At 42.5% G+C, this 16,278-nt stretch overlaps 3 protein-coding genes across 3 annotated transcripts in view; all 3 read left to right on the top strand.

The window, feature by feature from the left end:
• The first annotated feature begins 5,872 nt into the window (after nt 1-5,872).
• Nucleotides 5,873-7,860, top strand: LOC113017700 (HLA class II histocompatibility antigen, DR alpha chain-like). The gene is made up of 4 exons (XM_080299579.1): nt 5,873-6,106; nt 6,185-6,430; nt 6,898-7,179; nt 7,266-7,860. The coding sequence occupies exons 1-4, from the start codon at nt 6,049-6,051 to the stop codon at nt 7,394-7,396; spliced, it is 717 nt and encodes a 238-aa protein (XP_080155705.1). The 5' UTR covers nt 5,873-6,048; the 3' UTR covers nt 7,397-7,860.
• A 1,143-nt stretch (nt 7,861-9,003) lies between these two features.
• On the top strand, nt 9,004-12,168 carry LOC113017706 (H-2 class II histocompatibility antigen, E-S beta chain-like). Its single transcript, XM_080299596.1, has 6 exons — nt 9,004-9,091; nt 9,160-9,432; nt 10,878-11,091; nt 11,189-11,256; nt 11,345-11,464; nt 11,818-12,168. Exons 1-6 carry the CDS (start codon nt 9,037-9,039, stop codon nt 11,841-11,843), a joined length of 756 nt encoding a protein of 251 aa, XP_080155722.1. The 5' UTR covers nt 9,004-9,036; the 3' UTR covers nt 11,844-12,168.
• Nucleotides 12,169-15,534: 3,366 nt separating this feature from the next.
• The window catches only part of LOC113017424 (HLA class II histocompatibility antigen, DR alpha chain-like), a 122,878-nt gene continuing 122,134 nt past the window's right edge, over nt 15,535-16,278 (top strand). Inside the window, exon 1 of the mRNA XM_080299598.1 lies at nt 15,535-15,550. The gene's annotated coding sequence lies outside the window, so the exon portion shown is untranslated. The remainder of the gene's footprint in view (nt 15,551-16,278) is intronic.

The following is a 16,278-nucleotide window of genomic DNA, read 5'->3' as shown; positions in this document are numbered from 1 at the left end:
CTGCAGTGAACCATGGCTCTGCAGCAGTTTGTGTGCTGATCATTTTCTTCTGCAAAGATGAGATTTTTCTCATATTTTCTCACTGAGATTATATCAGGGTGGAAGAAGTGTGCAATGAACTAGAGGTTCAAATGTCGACTATTCTAACCCAAATGTTTCTCCTGGATACAAGGAGAGCGTCTGTTTAGTACTGATGTCATTGATTGATTGATGTCATTCAGCAGTGCTTCATGTTCACAGTAATCCACACGCTTTTATTTGATACCAACAGTTCTGTCGTTGACACGGTGCAGACACGTGGTGTTGTCATGTTTGTGAGTGTAGTGAGTACACTGTGAGAACATCGGTGAATTATTTGAGCTAAACGTTTGACACCCAAAGCAACAACAGAGGTGACTCTGAGTTTGTCTCTGCAAAGATGTTGTTTTCTTTCTTTAAAACAAAGAAATGGGACTTAAAGATGAACTGGTAGGTTATTGACAACAGTCAGCATTAAAATGTTCTGTTTAGTATGTGATCAGTTCTCAAGTTAGACGAACTCACGGCCTTCGTCGCCTGCACTGACCTGTTTCAGTCAACCAGTAAGACGTCACAATAACCAGAACTAAAGGGTAAAGAGTTAATTACTTTAGTGACTGCTTAATAAATTAGGGGTTAATATGTTTGGTTCACAGTCTGATCATTTACAACATTAAGTGCATTAAATTATATCTCTAGGAGGACCTGCCCAGCGTCACTTGGCATGTGACTCTGCAGCAGAGCTGTGTTCGATTCATTTAGGAGGAGGAAGTCGTCCTCAGCGTGACCGTCTAACTGAAACGGTATCAAAGGAAACAGCACAAACTAGTTTCTGGCTGTTTCCAGTAAGGTTCCCCAGGCTGGGCCTCCCCATGCTCATAAGGCAAACGTTTTCTTGTTAGCTGTTTTAAACACACGGAAACCTAAAGATTAACTGGGTCCTCTAAAAATGTCCTGTTTAGTTTCTGATCAGTTCTTCAAGTTGGAAAAAACATCACTGCTTACTTTCACATATTTTCTGTGAAGCGGTTTAACAGATTTGTCTGTTTTCTCATTTTCAGGTTGTCATTTGGATCAGCCCGGAAAGCATCCAAAGACATGTGAACCTTGTTCCTTCTGTCAGCTGTACAGTAATGACAACATGTGCACAGTGATCTCCACATTCGTTTCAGTGACACAGTGCGCTGACGTTTGGTCTTTCTTTCATCTGTGAAATGATTTTGTCAGGAAAATCTTCCACTTTTGTGACACAGAGGAGGAAGATCTGTGATGTGCACCAGAGTCTTCAGATCCTTCTTAAAATAACATCCACATGAATGCCAGCGCTCAGGATGCACTGATCAGTGTTACCTCTGTCTCTGAGTGGTTTCATGTGCTGATCTGTGTACTCGCTGTTAAACTGTGCGGTCTTTTCTTTTCTCAGCATGTGGCAGCAGGGCTGTGAACAGCAGCAGCATCACAGGAGCTCATGATGCAGCACCAGGAAGTTGGCCCTGGTTCGCTGTCATAAACCTTTTTGTTGGAGGGTCCAAATTTTTTTTTGGAGGGTCTCTGATCAACGACCAGTGGGTGCTGACAGATGCATTTGCACCAACGTGAGTTACTGCTGCAAGTTCACGCTTTGTTGAGGAATAATATGATGGTGAAAGTGTAATATTTATGAGCAGTAAATAATTACTAGAGATATTTATTAAATGTTTTCTCACTTCTTTTAACATTTAAAAACGGGCGATTGTGGCTCAAGAGTTGGGAGTTCGTCTTGTAATCGGAAAGTTGACGGTTCGAGCCCCGGCTCCAGCAGTCTCGGTCGTTGTGTCCTTGGGCGAGACACTTGACCCGTTGCCTCCTGGTGGTGGTCAGAGGGCCCGGTGGCGCCAGTGTCCGGCAGCCTCGCCTCTGTCAGTGCGCCCCAGGGTGGCTGTGGCTACAATGTAGCTGCCATCACCAGTGTGTGAATGTGTGTGTGAATGGGTGGATGACTGGATGTAGTGTTTGAGGCAGGAGGGTGAGACGCCGTCTGGTCCGGGGGCTTTCCTGGGCTTCTGTTTCTGGAATAGTCGGCTCACATCCTGAGTGTGTATTCTGAGTTTCAGGGAGGAGGAAAGGGGGGTGAGAGGTGTGGTGGAGGTCGTTGAGTCTGGATTGGGGAGGGTGGGGGTGGTCGTTGAGTCTTGATTGGGGCGCAGGGTGAAGGGGGGAGAGGTGGAAGGTGTGTTGGGGGTCAATGTCTGAAGCAATGTCCCTGGGGAGGGGAGGGTGGGGCGTGGGAGTCTGTCCGTCTCAAACCTGCAGTAGAAAGTGTTTAACTCGTTGGCCAGGTCTTTGTTTGCTTCAATAGTGGGTGGGGGGCGTCTGTAGCTGGTGATTTCCTGCAGGCCCCTCCACACTGACGCAGGGTCGTTGGCTGAGAGCCGTTCTTCCAGCTTCTGGGAGTAGATGCTTTTAGCTGCTTTGATCTCCTTGGTCAGTGTGTTCCTGGCTTGCTTGTACAGGACCCTGTCACCACTTCTGTAGGCGTCCTCCTTGGCCTTACGAAGATGTTGGAGTTTAGGAGTGAACCATGGTTTATTGTTGTTGTATGTGCAAAAGGTCTTTGTTGGCACACACGTCTTCACAGAAACTGATGTATGATGTCACAGTGTCCGTGAGCTCATCCAGGTTCTCAGATGCAGCTTCAAAAACAGTCCAATCAGTGCAGTCGAAACAGTCCTGCAGTTCCTGCTTTGCTGCGTTAGTCCACTTCATCACAGTTTTGACTACAGGCTTGGCACGTTTGAGTTTTTGCCTATAAACTGGAATAAGATGGACCAGGCAGTGATCAGAATGTCCCAAAGCTGCCCAGGGCACAGAGCGATAGGCATCTTTTAGAGTGGTGTAGCAGTGATCCAGTATGATGTTGTCCCTGGTGGGGCAGTCTATATGCTGTCTGTATTTAGGGAGTTCGTGGTTTAGGTTTGCTCTGTTAAAATCCCCAAGAATAATTGTAAAGGAATCCGGGAATTTCCTCTCCAGGGTAGTAATCTGGTCAGCCAGCTCGCACAGTGCGTTGTTCGCGTTGGCCTGAGGAGGGATGTAAACTCCGACCAGCATGAAGGAAGAAAACTCCCGCGGTGAATAAAACGGTTTACAGTTGATGAAAAAACTTTCCAAGTGTTTCTGTAACACTGTGACATCAGTACACCAACCTTCATTAATGTAGAAGCAGACTCCACCACCCTTTGTTTTCCCTGAGAGCTCTGTTTCGCGGTCCGCCCGGTGAAGTTGGAAGCCCGGCAGATTTAAGACAGCGTCAGGGACTCGCTCACTGAGCCAGGTTTCAGTGAAGCAGAGGGCAGCAGAGCGTGCAAAGTCCTTGTTAGTCCGGTTTAAGAGCAGTAATTCGTCCACTTTGTTTGGAACAGAGCGGAGATTCATGAGGTGAATGGAGGGGAGTGCCGTGCGGAATCCTCGCCGACGTAGTTTCACCAGCGCGACTCCCCCGTCTACGTCTTCTCCAGGAGCCACAGAGAGCTGCTGCGCCTCCAACTAAAATCGCCAAAAAACTTTCTGGGTTTGTGAAAAATGGATAAGAACTATAGTGAGACCACTGCCTGAACTGCCTGATGTTTCGCAGTTCATCTCTGGAGAAAGTGATGTGGTCTGAGTGACCAAAAGCGCAGAAAATAAACAGAAACAAGAAAAGTGCGAGGCTGCCATCCGCGGCGCCATCTTGGATCATAATATTCAATTTCAATCAAAAACAAATTAAATGATGGGGTTGAGTTTTGAAATTTACATTCATGTATGTGGAATTTGCCCAATAAGACGGAGCAGCCGAAGAGTGAACTGTCAAAAGTACTGAATATGACGTCACTTATTTATGTGCGAATGTTTAATAATTAAAGTCAGTCATATATCCACAAACACAACAAGCTGAAAGTCAGTATATATGTATATGTGTGTGTGTATATATATATCTTATAATAATCTGACAATACTATAATATTGTCCATATTATATTTACATTACCACAGTGAGATGACTTTAGTCTCATGAATAACATCAGCTAATTGTTATTTACAAACTAATCACACACCTCTCACTTCCGCACTTCTCTTACTACTTCAAGCGTGCGGTCTCTTAATTGGGACACAGCCAGTGTGTTTGTTTTGATTCGTGGCCTTCTAACATGGCGCCGGGATCCCACAATGCACTGCGGCGTGACGTCAACTCCAAAGCCCTTTAATCCATAATGTAAATATAATATGGCCAATATTATAGTTATTGTCAGAGTATTATGATATATTACAGCAGTGAGTGAACTCTGTGCCTCTGAGCTTCAGTAAAGATTCAAGTTGCAGTTATTTATATTTCCTGTCAACTTAAATCTTCACTCAAAGACGAGTATCTGTGACAGTGTGTATACAGATGTATCATATATAAGAGACAAATATTGTTCTTTTAATATGTTGGTACTAAATTTGGCTCAGTGCTTACATACATGTGTAAAAAGCAAATGTACGAGCTGTGGTAACTGTGTCTGATAGAATGAAGAGTCGACTGATATATGAAATATTCCTTTATTGGGTGAGAAAATCAGACCATGTCATAACTGCTGTAAGTCACACAGAATAGATATCAGAGCCTTAAACAGGCTGACTTCTGCTAAATGGGTCAAACTGGGCAGAAAGTCTACAAACACATAACATCCTTATAGAATATGATGTAACACTATAGATCAACTTAGCTCAGAATATATAAAGCATATAAACAGTTACAGCAATATGATGCAACAAACACAGCAGCTACTGATCCAAAATACTCAAAGCTTCATAGAACTGAAACCAACATTTATTTTAGCTCCATTCTGCTGCTGATACAGACTTTAGGTTTCTGAACATTAAACTTGTTGCTGCCTTTCATAGTGTGTAACTTGAAGGCCCTGAGTACTCTGAGTACTTTCTCCCACACTGGAAACACTGGGATGATCACATTATTTGAACATTACCTAATAAGACTGATTCAGCACAGACAGTTATGTTAAACTTTGCTAGCAGTCCTTCACAAACAGGGAACAGTCTGTCTATTCTCTCCATCTGTCAGCTGCTGCTGAGAACACTTCAGATTGGGACAGCCTTCGTAGCGTCGCTGTGACGTAATAGGTCCCAAAATGTGTACTCGAAGCGTGCGGACGCTAAACTGGGACACAGCCAATGATCTGAGATGGACTGACTCACCTGTCACACCTGCACAGGTGAGCTGTGTGACAGCAAAGAGCTGATTGGCTGATTATCAGCAGAGGAAACAGGAAACACTTTAAACTCCTCCTCAGCTCTAACTCGGCTGCTCCTCTGACAGCAGGTTAACTACTGAACCATCTGATCAATAATCACTCTCTGAAAGCTGATCAGGTTATTGTAGAGGTGTCAAACATAAGGCCCGGGGCCAGAATCGGCCCAGTAAAGACTCTGGTGGACCTGCTGGATGCATCTACAACATATGATGGAGGCGTAAAGTTTTTGTGTCTGTAAAAGTTTCCTGCTGACAAACACAGCTGTGACTCTCACTGTCACAGTAACACACATGAACTCAGGTGTGATTTCAACTGGAAACTATTTAAATAACACATGAAGTCATATTTCACAGTGTTTGTAAACAAACTGAATCATTTTATTAAAATAAAGTTGGTTTTATTTTGAAAATCCTCAGAGTGGAAACTGATCGGGCTGAACTTTATTTTGAAGAGTCTATAAATATTGATTATTGATCGGTGCTGTGTGTGTCAGATCATGTTCACCTCCAGCTGCTGTCTGCCTGGACACTGATGACATCATGAGCTGTGAGCTCTGTGATTGGCTGCTGTGTGTTAGAGCGCAGCTGCACTTTCAGTCACTCACAGACTCTCACACTCACTCTGTGAGGTTCACACACACACACACACACACACACACACACACACACACACACACACACACACACACACACACACACACACACACACACTCTGTGAGGTCCACACACACACAGAGTTTAACTGTCAGAGAGCTGCTGATGAAGATGAAGGAGTTGCTCCTCTTCCTCTCCTGTGTCCTCTGTGTCTCTGCTGATGGTGAGTTTGTCTCTGTAAACAGCAGGTCATTGATCAGGTCATTGATCAGGTCACTGATCAGTGTTTGATGTGTTTCAGCTCTGCACGGTGACATTGGTATCAGTGGCTGTTCAGACTCTGATGGAGAGGTGATGTATGGACTGGATGGTGAAGAGATGGCCTACGCAGACTTCAACAAACAGGAGATGATCGACCCTCAGCCTCCTTTTATTGATCCTTTCACTTACTCAGGAGCTTATGAAGCAGCTGTGGCTTTTCAACAGATCTGCAGAGAGAGCATGAAGCGTGTTGGTAAAGGCATGAAGGACTACCCTCCAGAACAGGGTGAATAACACCTGTCTCACCTCACCTGTGTTTACCTGCATGCTCTGTAGAGTAACACACTGATGACATCATCAGCGTCGATGTATTCTGTCCAATCAAACACAGCCAGCTTCAACCTGATTAAATATAAGACATAATTCCACCTTAAGCACATTCAGACTGATCATGTGTACAGAAACACTGACGTGTTTATATTTGTGTTCATGTTTCAGTATTTCTGAATGCAGTATTCTGCATTTACTGCAGATCACAGTTCATTTTATTTTTCCTCCTCTTAGTTCCTCTGAAGCTGAACTGAGTCTGTCTGTAGTTTAACTTCATGATTCTGACCTCACTCTAGCTTCTCTCACACAGACAGTGATGACATCATCTGAGTGAACACCTGAACGTTTTATTGATGTTTATTAATAAATAAATAAAGTCACCAGCTGAAGCTCTGATCCTCTGCCTGATGTGTTTGTGCACAGATGCTCCTTCAGCTGTGATGATCTACACCAGAGATGAGGTGGAGTTTGGAGAGGAGAACACTCTGATCTGTCATGTGACTGGTTTCTATCCTGCTCCTGTCAACGTCTCCTGGACCAAGAACGGACAGAAGGTCACAGGATCCAGCATCAACACTCCCTATCCCAACAAAGATGGGACCTTCACCCAGATCTCCAGACTGCAGTTCACCCCACAGCTGGGAGACGTGTACAGCTGTGCAGTGCAACATCTGGCCCTGACAGAACCACTGACCAAGATCTATGGTGAGAAAACTTTATTTAAACCCAGAGCACTGACAGAGGTACAGAGGTGGTGAGGTTCATGTCTCTCTGTGTGTTTGTGTCTCCAGATGTGGAGGCCTCTGGTCAGTCTGATCCAGGTGTTGGACCTGCAGCGTTCTGTGGAGTGGGTCTGACTGTGGGTCTGCTCGGTGTGGCTGCTGGAACCTTTTTTCTCATCAAAGGAAACGAGTGCAGCTGATTGGCTGACAGTGATGATGTCATCAACATTATATAATGAGCTCATAATCAGTGTGACTGTCCTGTATGTAAGTGTGCAGAGTTCACCTGTAATGAACATCTGATTCCTGTCTGCTTCCTGTTTACCTGCTTCACCTGCTTAGGGTTAGTTATGTATGAGCTGTTCTGTGTGTCATCATGTGTGTCAATAAAGTTTAACTCTGAATTCAAAGCAAAGCTACTTTTAGCCGCCCTACCCCCACAGCTCCACATGTTCGATCCAGCAGATGTTACCTGGACTCTGTTCCTGCCACAAAAACAAAGAAGATAAAAGTCAAATTAATGTTGGTGAAATCAGTTTTATCTGAGCTCAGGTGATCTCAGTGTGTTCATAAACTGCTATAATGACTCCTTGTTTATCAAACTGTGTTTCGGGTTGTTATGTATCAATAAAAACATCTGGGTAATAAACACAAACCTGTGTGAGATTGTTCTTTGTGTGTCTTTACAAATATTCATGGATCCATTTCACTCTGTGTGGTTTGAGTCAGGTGTGTCTCAGTGGGTTCATGTTTTTAGGTTCTGCTTCCTGTTCATAATCATGTGACTTCATTGGTCACAGAAAAAAAACTGAATTCCAGCTTTTAATAGTGCTATGTAGAAAGAAAGATATGTGCATGAGATATCTAATGTATATCTCATGCACATATCTTTCTTTCTACATAGCACTTTAATTCTTATTGTTTGCACTGAAGCACCGCAGCAAATTCCTAATGTTGTAAACCTCAACATCTGGCAATAAACCCATTCTGATTCTGATTCTGATTCTGATTCTTAAGGAAGATTTCAGCTCAAACACGCAAACAGTTTAATGAAGGAATCTGTGTCAGACTGAGCTGTAACTCATCCGTGTGTTTAACAGCAGAGATTCACTGACTGATCATAATGCAAAACAAAGATGTAAAACTACATATGTGATGGATTTAAAATAGATTTGAACCTTTACTCTGAGTGTAACACAGTGAAATGTGATTCAGCTGCTCTGAAGCCTGAAATAATAAATCTGTAAATGATGACATCACACTTCACATTAATTAGAAAACATGGCTGATTTCATGTTTGTTTCAGTCCAATATCATGAGATCTGTGTTGTTCATACAGAAGAATGTCAGAGCTCCACGGACGTGTTTCACAATAAGAGTGTTTCTGTTCTTTTAGGTTGAAAGAGACAGGAAGTGTGAGTATAAACAGCGTAATGCAGTAAATTCAATTGATCAAAAGTACTGAAAGTGACTGGATTGTTTTATTGATTATTAAACAGGAGGAAATTATTATTTGCATTAATATTACAGCAGGGCTGTCGTCAGTGGTTGGTTCAATGTGTTTGCAGAAAGTTAGATTCCAGCTCTGACTGTGGAACATACATGAAAACAGAAGGTTTTCAGTGCAGCAGAGAGGAAAGGTGCTGATGACATCACAGAGTGCCGATCTCTGCTTTTAAAGCTTTAATGGACTCTAACTCACTCAGGATGATGAAGAGTGTGAGCTGGCGTCACAGAGTTCTTCCTGGTAACAGATGATGCTGTGGTCATGTGACCTGTCCTCTGTTTTTAGAGCAGCTCTCAGTCAGACTGAGTCAGTTTGTCAGGAGAACTCAGGAACATGGCTTCATCCTTCCTCTGCCTCAGCCTCCTCTTCATCAGCCTCAGCACAGCAGGTATGATCGATATACTCATAAATGATCATTAATACACTGATGTTCTGTGTGGTTCTGTTTGTCCTCAGATGGATTCAAAATGTATTGGGTGAATCGCTGTAACTTTAACTCCACTGAGCTGAAGGACATCGAGTACATCGTGTCTTACTATTTCAACAAGATCGAGTACACCCGGTTTGACAGCAGTGTGGGGCACTATGTTGGATACACTGAGTACGGAGTGAAGAACGCAGAGTACTGGAACAATCAACCAGGAGAGCTGGCTAGATGGAGAGCTGCGAAGGAGACGTACTGCCAACACAACATTGGTAACTGGTACAGCAACCCTCTGTCTAAATCAGGTGAGTGTGCTGGTCTGTGTGACATCATCAGGTGTTCATGTTACTCTGAATCATTCATGATGGACTCACAGCTGCAGGTCAGACTCTGGTGATCAATAACTGTAATAAATCACTGATCACAGCTCTGACTATAACGTCACAGAGCTAACCTCAGTCTGTGGCGCTCCCTGCTGGTGAAACAGGCGAACTGCAGCTGTTCATTATAACACACTGATGATATTCATTTGGTTGTTTGTTTTTTTACTTTTTGAGCTGAAAGATCGTCCACGTTTGTTTTCTAATATTTTCATATAAATATTTGTAACAGCATGAAGCATCTTTACAGGTTAATAAAAAAACCTTTCATTCTTTTCTTCTAATTCATTGATTTTAAATCAGATATATCCTAGAAACACTGATGTTTGTTTCAAGCTGTCTGCAGTCTATTGATTCTGACTTTCAGAGCTTGTGTAGCAGCTTCACACCTGCACACATTTACAGCTCAGATCTATGAGTCAGTGTAACAGTGGAGCTATTCAATATACTGAAACATTATCATGATAACACACACACATAAACACGACTGCTGTTATTTAATCTGTGTGTGAAGTGTCTCACTCTTTGCAGCATCTCTGCAGTAAAGTGAGCTAAAGTGCTGAAACATGAATCATCTGCTGTGCTGACAGGCTGACCTGACTGATCAGTGAAATGTAAACACACACAGCCTGTGAGCTGTGTAACATGAGGTTAATAATTCATGTGTTCCAGTGTGACTGTAGTTCATACAGTCAGCTCCCAGCAGCAGCAGCTCAGAGAAACATGGGGCGAACCAGCTCAGACCTCCTGTGGAGGGGAAGCTGTCTGATAGTGCAAAGTCATCCTGTGTGTTCTGCTTTTGGGTTATAGATGGTTAGAAGTGCACCTAATGCAGCATGCATGCTGAACCACATGAGCAGGCTGTTTACAGACTGTTTAAGCAGTAACTTCCTCTCTGAGTGTGACGGTGTGACCTCACAGAAGGAAACATGTGAGAAGTTTCCTCCATCAGGCTGCAGCTCTTCTCTGACCCATCTGTGTGTGACCGGTTACAAATATGATTAATTAAACAGGCAAAGCGCCCCCTGCAGGCTCTGGATGGTACAGTCTGATCAGAGTGACCCTTGGCCTCGCTCACCACCACTATCACCATCTCCTCCACCATTGTTGTTCAGCCTACAGTTGTTCATACCTACACCCAAACGTAATGAAGCAGCAACCAATGTAACACATTCATTAATCAGCTGCTGTGAGTGTTTAGCTATAAAAAAGTGTATCTAACAATAATACATTATTTGTACTTCATAGTTTCTGCTCATGAATCAAACAGCTGGATGAGCAGAAATTCAAACTGGGACCAGCTTATATGTGACTCTGCTGTTGACAGTATCTTTATTAATGCACATATATACAATCATACTGTCTTCCAGCTAAACCCTATGTCAAACTTCACTCTATGACACCTGCTTACAGTCAGCATCCTGCCATGTTGGTCTGCAGCGTCTATGACTTCTACCCCAGTAAGATCAAAGTGAGCTGGCTGAGAGATGGACAGGAAGTCACCTCTGATGTCACTTCCACTGAGGAGATGGCAGATGGTGATTGGTACTACCAGACCCACTCACACCTGGAGTACACACCCAGGTGAGCATCATAATCCATGGAAACAGACTTTTAATATGAAGTCTGGACTAAAATTTAAAAGTTTAAGATCTGAGAGTCACTGATGTTTGTGTTGAAGGTCTGGAGAGAAGATCTCCTGTAAGGTGGAGCACGCCAGCCTGGAGAAACCTCTGATCACTGACTGGGGTAAATACCTGTCTGTATCTACACACCTGTACACACCTGTACACACCTGTACATACCTACCTGTCTGACTCTCACCTGTGTGACTCAGATCCCTCCTCGTCCATGCCTGAGTCAGAGAGGAACAAGCTCGCCATCGGAGCCTCAGGACTGATCCTGGGTCTGATCTTATCTCTGGCTGGATTCATCTACTACAAGAGGAAGGCCCAAGGTCAGAACTCCCACTCACAGACCAGTTCATACCTGAAACCAGTTTAGACCAGTCTAAATCTCAAACCACAGTATATGAGTCTACAACTGGTTTGGATCATCAGTATTTTTCATATATTGATGTTTCAGGCAGGTTTAGATCAGTAGTGTTTATTTCAGACAACTGTTAGTTACATTAATGTTTCAGACACAGGTTCTTCCTTTTTTTGTTTTTAAAGAGGACTCTCAGACCTGGTCCAAGCTCTTAAACATGAAACTTTACTGAATCATTGCCATTGATCTGTAAAAAAGAACAGTCTCCATGGTTTGTTTTCAGAGTGTTGGTGACTGTGTCCTCGTCTCTTCTTCTTTCAGGTCGTATCCTGGTTCCCAGTAACTGAGACTGGATCCTGGTCCTGGTTCTGTCTGATGAAAAGCTGCTGCTTCCTGTGTTCAGACTGATGATGATGATGATGACCTCTGTCTGGACTCTGATCCAGGACCATCTCAGTGTTGTTGATTGTTGTGATTTCACTGGGATGGTCCTGGATCAGGTCTAATGTAGACTCTGCTGTTTGATGCTTTACCTCTGCTGTTTAATCCATGTAATGTAATCCCTGTAATCCACGTCTCTGAATGATTTGGGTGTTTCTGCTGTTCTGATTACCATAGATGACAGATTTTTACTGGAGGTCATTGTTCCAAAATAAATGACTCAAACTTTGAGCTGTGTGTTTGTTTACCTGCATCCTGTTAATGTCACACTGAAGAGTTTGAGGTCGGGGAAATGTTCCGCACACCCTCACACTAACCATTTCCCCAAAGGGCCACATCAGTTGGGGAATGCATCACCAACAGTCAAGCTCATTTGATCTCTGGCAGATCACCTGGTTCTTTTCAACAGATCAAATATGGAAGCATCTGATTTTTATCCCCACTATATTAATTAAAACTAAGAACTCGTTATCTCGGCCTAGAAATGAACAATCAGCATTCTGTGTGATGCACTTTCTGTGATCTCAAACATAACTAGAGAAAGTCTTGGAATTCCTTCAGTTTTTTAGACTAAAACTACTATTTCCACCAATGAACCTGCAGCTCGCTTGCTTTTAAATGTCACTTTCCTTGGAAAGAAAACTATTGTAGATGGTTGGACTTCAAAGGAAACCAGAAATCTGCATCAGTTATTAAAAAGCTTACTGGTGCATCTCTAAACAACTGAGTATAAATATAATAGCCAACACTACACATGATTTATTGCTCGATTGCTGCTGTTTTAATGTTCAGATAATGATGTGAGGTCAAAATGATGAAGTCCAGATTTCTGGGTGGATATGATGTAAATTAAACCAGGCGTGAACATTTTATTAAGAAGGCCGGGGTTTATCTAACAAACATGAATGTATTACAGGATTAAAGCCAAGATAGATCACAGGATATCAGTTTGTATACAGCAATGAATGTCAGCACTTACTTTGTTCAAAAAAAAGAAGTTTAACACTGAAGTGTTTGAAACAGGCATTCAGTGATTTGTAAAACTAGTAGAAAAATTACACTTAACCTTTTCTTTAGTGTGAAAATATTTAATTGAAACATATTTAACTAAGAGATTTAATAAAGTTACATTTGATTTGGATGTAATCAGGTAATGTTTTCTATCCATCAAGCTTTGCATCACGTGACATAAAAGAAGAAATGTCAAATATTTTTGGAAACTTAAGACAGAAAATATTTAGTTATTTCCAATGAATACAATAATGGTATTACAAAACTAAAAACAGCATTGGGGCACTCTTTAACAGAAAATATTCACAGAAAATCCAAATCGAATGAATCTAAAATCTATACAAACAATTCAAACATGACCCTGATTATTTTATATGAGCTGTATTTAAAATAAAAAGATTAAAATATTAAAATGTGGAATAACCTGATGGTGAAGAGATCAATAAACTCACAATCTTATGTTTTAAATCAAATGGTTGTTGGAACTGTGAATATGTCACAGTGTTTGAAACGGACTCATGCACAGACCAGGAGTCTTGGCAAAAGAGACAGTGCGTTTATTTACAGTGAGACACCAGGTGAGTATGCAGTTTGGCAGGGAAAAGGGTCCGGGGCGCCAGGGTCCAGGGAAACAGATTAATCTTATACAAGCTCCTCTCCTCGCCAGATTCCAAAACACACACACTCGCTCGGGTCCAGGATCTACACACACACACAGAAAGATGTCCAGGGGTCCGTTCTTCGTACCTCGCTTACTACATCCAAGATCAAATCATCGCGCCAACTCTGAGCTCGCTATCCCGGTTCCCCGAACACACCTGTTGTTGACGATTAGTACAGCTGGATGAAGTAATGTGAGATCACTGGGTGGCTTAACAGGGGCTACGCATCGATAGTAGAAACATTGATCGGCAACCCTTTGACTGGTCGGCGAAAATGTCGAAGGAGCGTGCTCGGTATTTTTCGGCAGCAGAGCAAGAACTCTTGAGTGAGGGATTTCAGGAGTTTCAGAGTTTAATTAAAACGCAAGGGAACACTGCAAAGGCTGCAAAAGCAAGGAGAGAGGGCTGGCAGGAAGTTGCTGACAAATTAAACTCAGAAGTAATTTAATAATAATAATAATAATGGAGTGGGTTTATATAGCGCTTTTCAAGGCACCCAAAGCGCTTTACAATGCCACTATTCATTCACTCCCACATTCACACACTGGTGGAGGCAGCTACGGTTGTAGCCACAGCTGCCCTGGGGCAGACTGACAGAAGCCAGGCTGCCATATCGCGCCATCGGCCCCTCTGGCCAACACCAGTAGGCGGTAGGGTAGATTTATCATATCACACTATATTATCCAATATTATATTACATTATATGATATTATATTATATTATATTATATTATATTATATTATATTATATTATATTATATTATATTATATTACATTATATTATATTATATCCCCTTTCACATTAGAGCCACAACAGGACCCACTAGAACATGGGAACAAGTAAAAGTGAAATATAAGAATATTCTACAGAATGGTAATATTTATCACTTATATTGCTTTGAGTCTCTTGAAAAGAGACCCTGAAATAATCTGTTTGTTTATAACAGCAACCAAGAAAAGGGCAGAGCAAAAAAAAAGACAGGTGGTGGTCCTGCACCCCCTCGTCAACAAGTTGGTTAAGTGAATAATACCCTCACGGGAATATCGATATCTCTCTATGAGCATACTGTCGCGCTGAGCTAAAGGATCCTGTCTGTCCCGCAATATACGCTGGATTCTGAGGACTCTCCTTATCAATCTTGCACCTTCCGCAATGGGTGGCTCGCGTATACGGACAGGATATGGCTGCGACAGGCTTCCCAAATCCACCTTCGCTTTTATAGCCGTGGTCTCTCATCTTGATTACACGAAGTAATTTACTATTACTACTCTGACATATGAATTACATCTGTAATAATCACATACATGTAATAGAATGTTAATAGTTCATTTCCCTTTTTTAGGAAATGACCTGTATGTATCTGTGTGACATCAATAAAAGGATCAAGTGCTGCATTATCTTTAGTTACATTGATGTTATTTATTTATGGTGAAACAGTGGTGGAATATCGCTGTTGCTTTCGTATAAATGAAGCGGAAATACCTGCGTATTATACCTGCGCACCGAGTTTCAATTTGGTGCAGATGTGAATGGTATATTTCCCAGTGTTGTGTCATGTTTACTTGTGTTTAGGGTTTTGGCACAATGAGCAAAGTTTTGCAAAATGTGTTCAGGCAACGGGCAAACACTGTAAGTAAGACATCAACTCATATTTTACAGTGCTTTAAACAAACTGAATCATTTTATTAAAATAAAGGTTGTTTTATTTTGAAAATCCTCAGAGTGGAAAGCAATCAGAGGAAATTTATTTTGGAGAATCTATAAATATTGATTATCGATCAGAGCTGTCTGTATCATACCATGTTCACCTTCAGCTGCTGTCTGCCTGGACACTGATGACATCATGAGCTGTGAGCTCTGTGATTGGCTGCTCTGTGTTAGAGCTCAGCTGCACTTTCAGTCACTCAGAGACTCTCACACACTGTGAGGTTCACACACACACACAGACACTCACAGTTTAACTGTCAGAGAGCTGCTGATGAAGATGAAGGAGCTGCTCAGATCAGATCACAGAACTACATCAGGGTGTCTCATGCAGCACTTTCAGTGGGGTTGCATCGTTTATGTGACTCCTGATACCTGGCATCTGTAGCTTTCACCAGCTCATCAATATCAGGCTTCACATCCTGAGCAGCAGCTAACTTCAGGATGTGATTCAAGTGCCTGTGCGTGAGCCTTGAGCGCAGTTTTGTTTTATTTATGCTCATTACAGAGAAAACTTGCTCACAAAGATACGTGGTTCCGAACATGCTCAACAGTTTTGCAGCGAGGGCTGTCAGGTTGGGGTAACCTGGCAGGAGATTCTCATAGAATGTGTGCAAGCCAGCTGTGGCAAATTTGCCCTTCAAATCCGAGTCACACTGCAAGTCTATTATTTCAAGTTGGATGCTGACGGGCAGATCAGAGGGATTCATGGTGAACGGCGAGCAAAAAACTTTGAAGTCTTTCTCCAGTTCACCAAAAATCTGAAATTGTTGCTCAAACTAGTAACAGTCCCGTTATTTTATCTTTGAACCGCTTCATATCTGCCACACTTTGGGTCGTGCACACATTTTTCAGTGGAAGTGAGCTGCATCACCACCAGCGAGCTGCGTCTCCCACAATAACAGCTTCAACTTGAAAGAACGTGTGCTGTCATAATAGTGCGTGACAACTTTGTTGCGTCCTT

Source organism: Astatotilapia calliptera, chromosome 3 (genome assembly GCF_964374335.1).
Source record: "Astatotilapia calliptera chromosome 3, fAstCal68.1, whole genome shotgun sequence".
NCBI classification, from domain to species: domain Eukaryota; kingdom Metazoa; phylum Chordata; class Actinopteri; order Cichliformes; family Cichlidae; genus Astatotilapia; species Astatotilapia calliptera.
This window is presented reverse-complemented; position numbering and strand designations above follow the sequence as displayed.

Coding starts and splice junctions, on each gene's coding strand:
- LOC113017700 (XM_080299579.1), top strand. CDS start 6,049: ATGAAGATGAAGGAGTTGCTCCTCTTCCTCTCCTGTGTCCTCTGTGTC. Junction 6,431..6,897: donor GGACTACCCTCCAGAACAGG/GTGAATAACACC, acceptor GTTTGTGCACAG/ATGCTCCTTCAGCTGTGATG. Junction 7,180..7,265: donor ACCACTGACCAAGATCTATG/GTGAGAAAACTT, acceptor TTGTGTCTCCAG/ATGTGGAGGCCTCTGGTCAG.
- LOC113017706 (XM_080299596.1), top strand. CDS start 9,037: ATGGCTTCATCCTTCCTCTGCCTCAGCCTCCTCTTCATCAGCCTCAGC. Junction 9,433..10,877: donor CAACCCTCTGTCTAAATCAG/GTGAGTGTGCTG, acceptor ACTGTCTTCCAG/CTAAACCCTATGTCAAACTT. Junction 11,465..11,817: donor CTACAAGAGGAAGGCCCAAG/GTCAGAACTCCC, acceptor TTCTTCTTTCAG/GTCGTATCCTGGTTCCCAGT.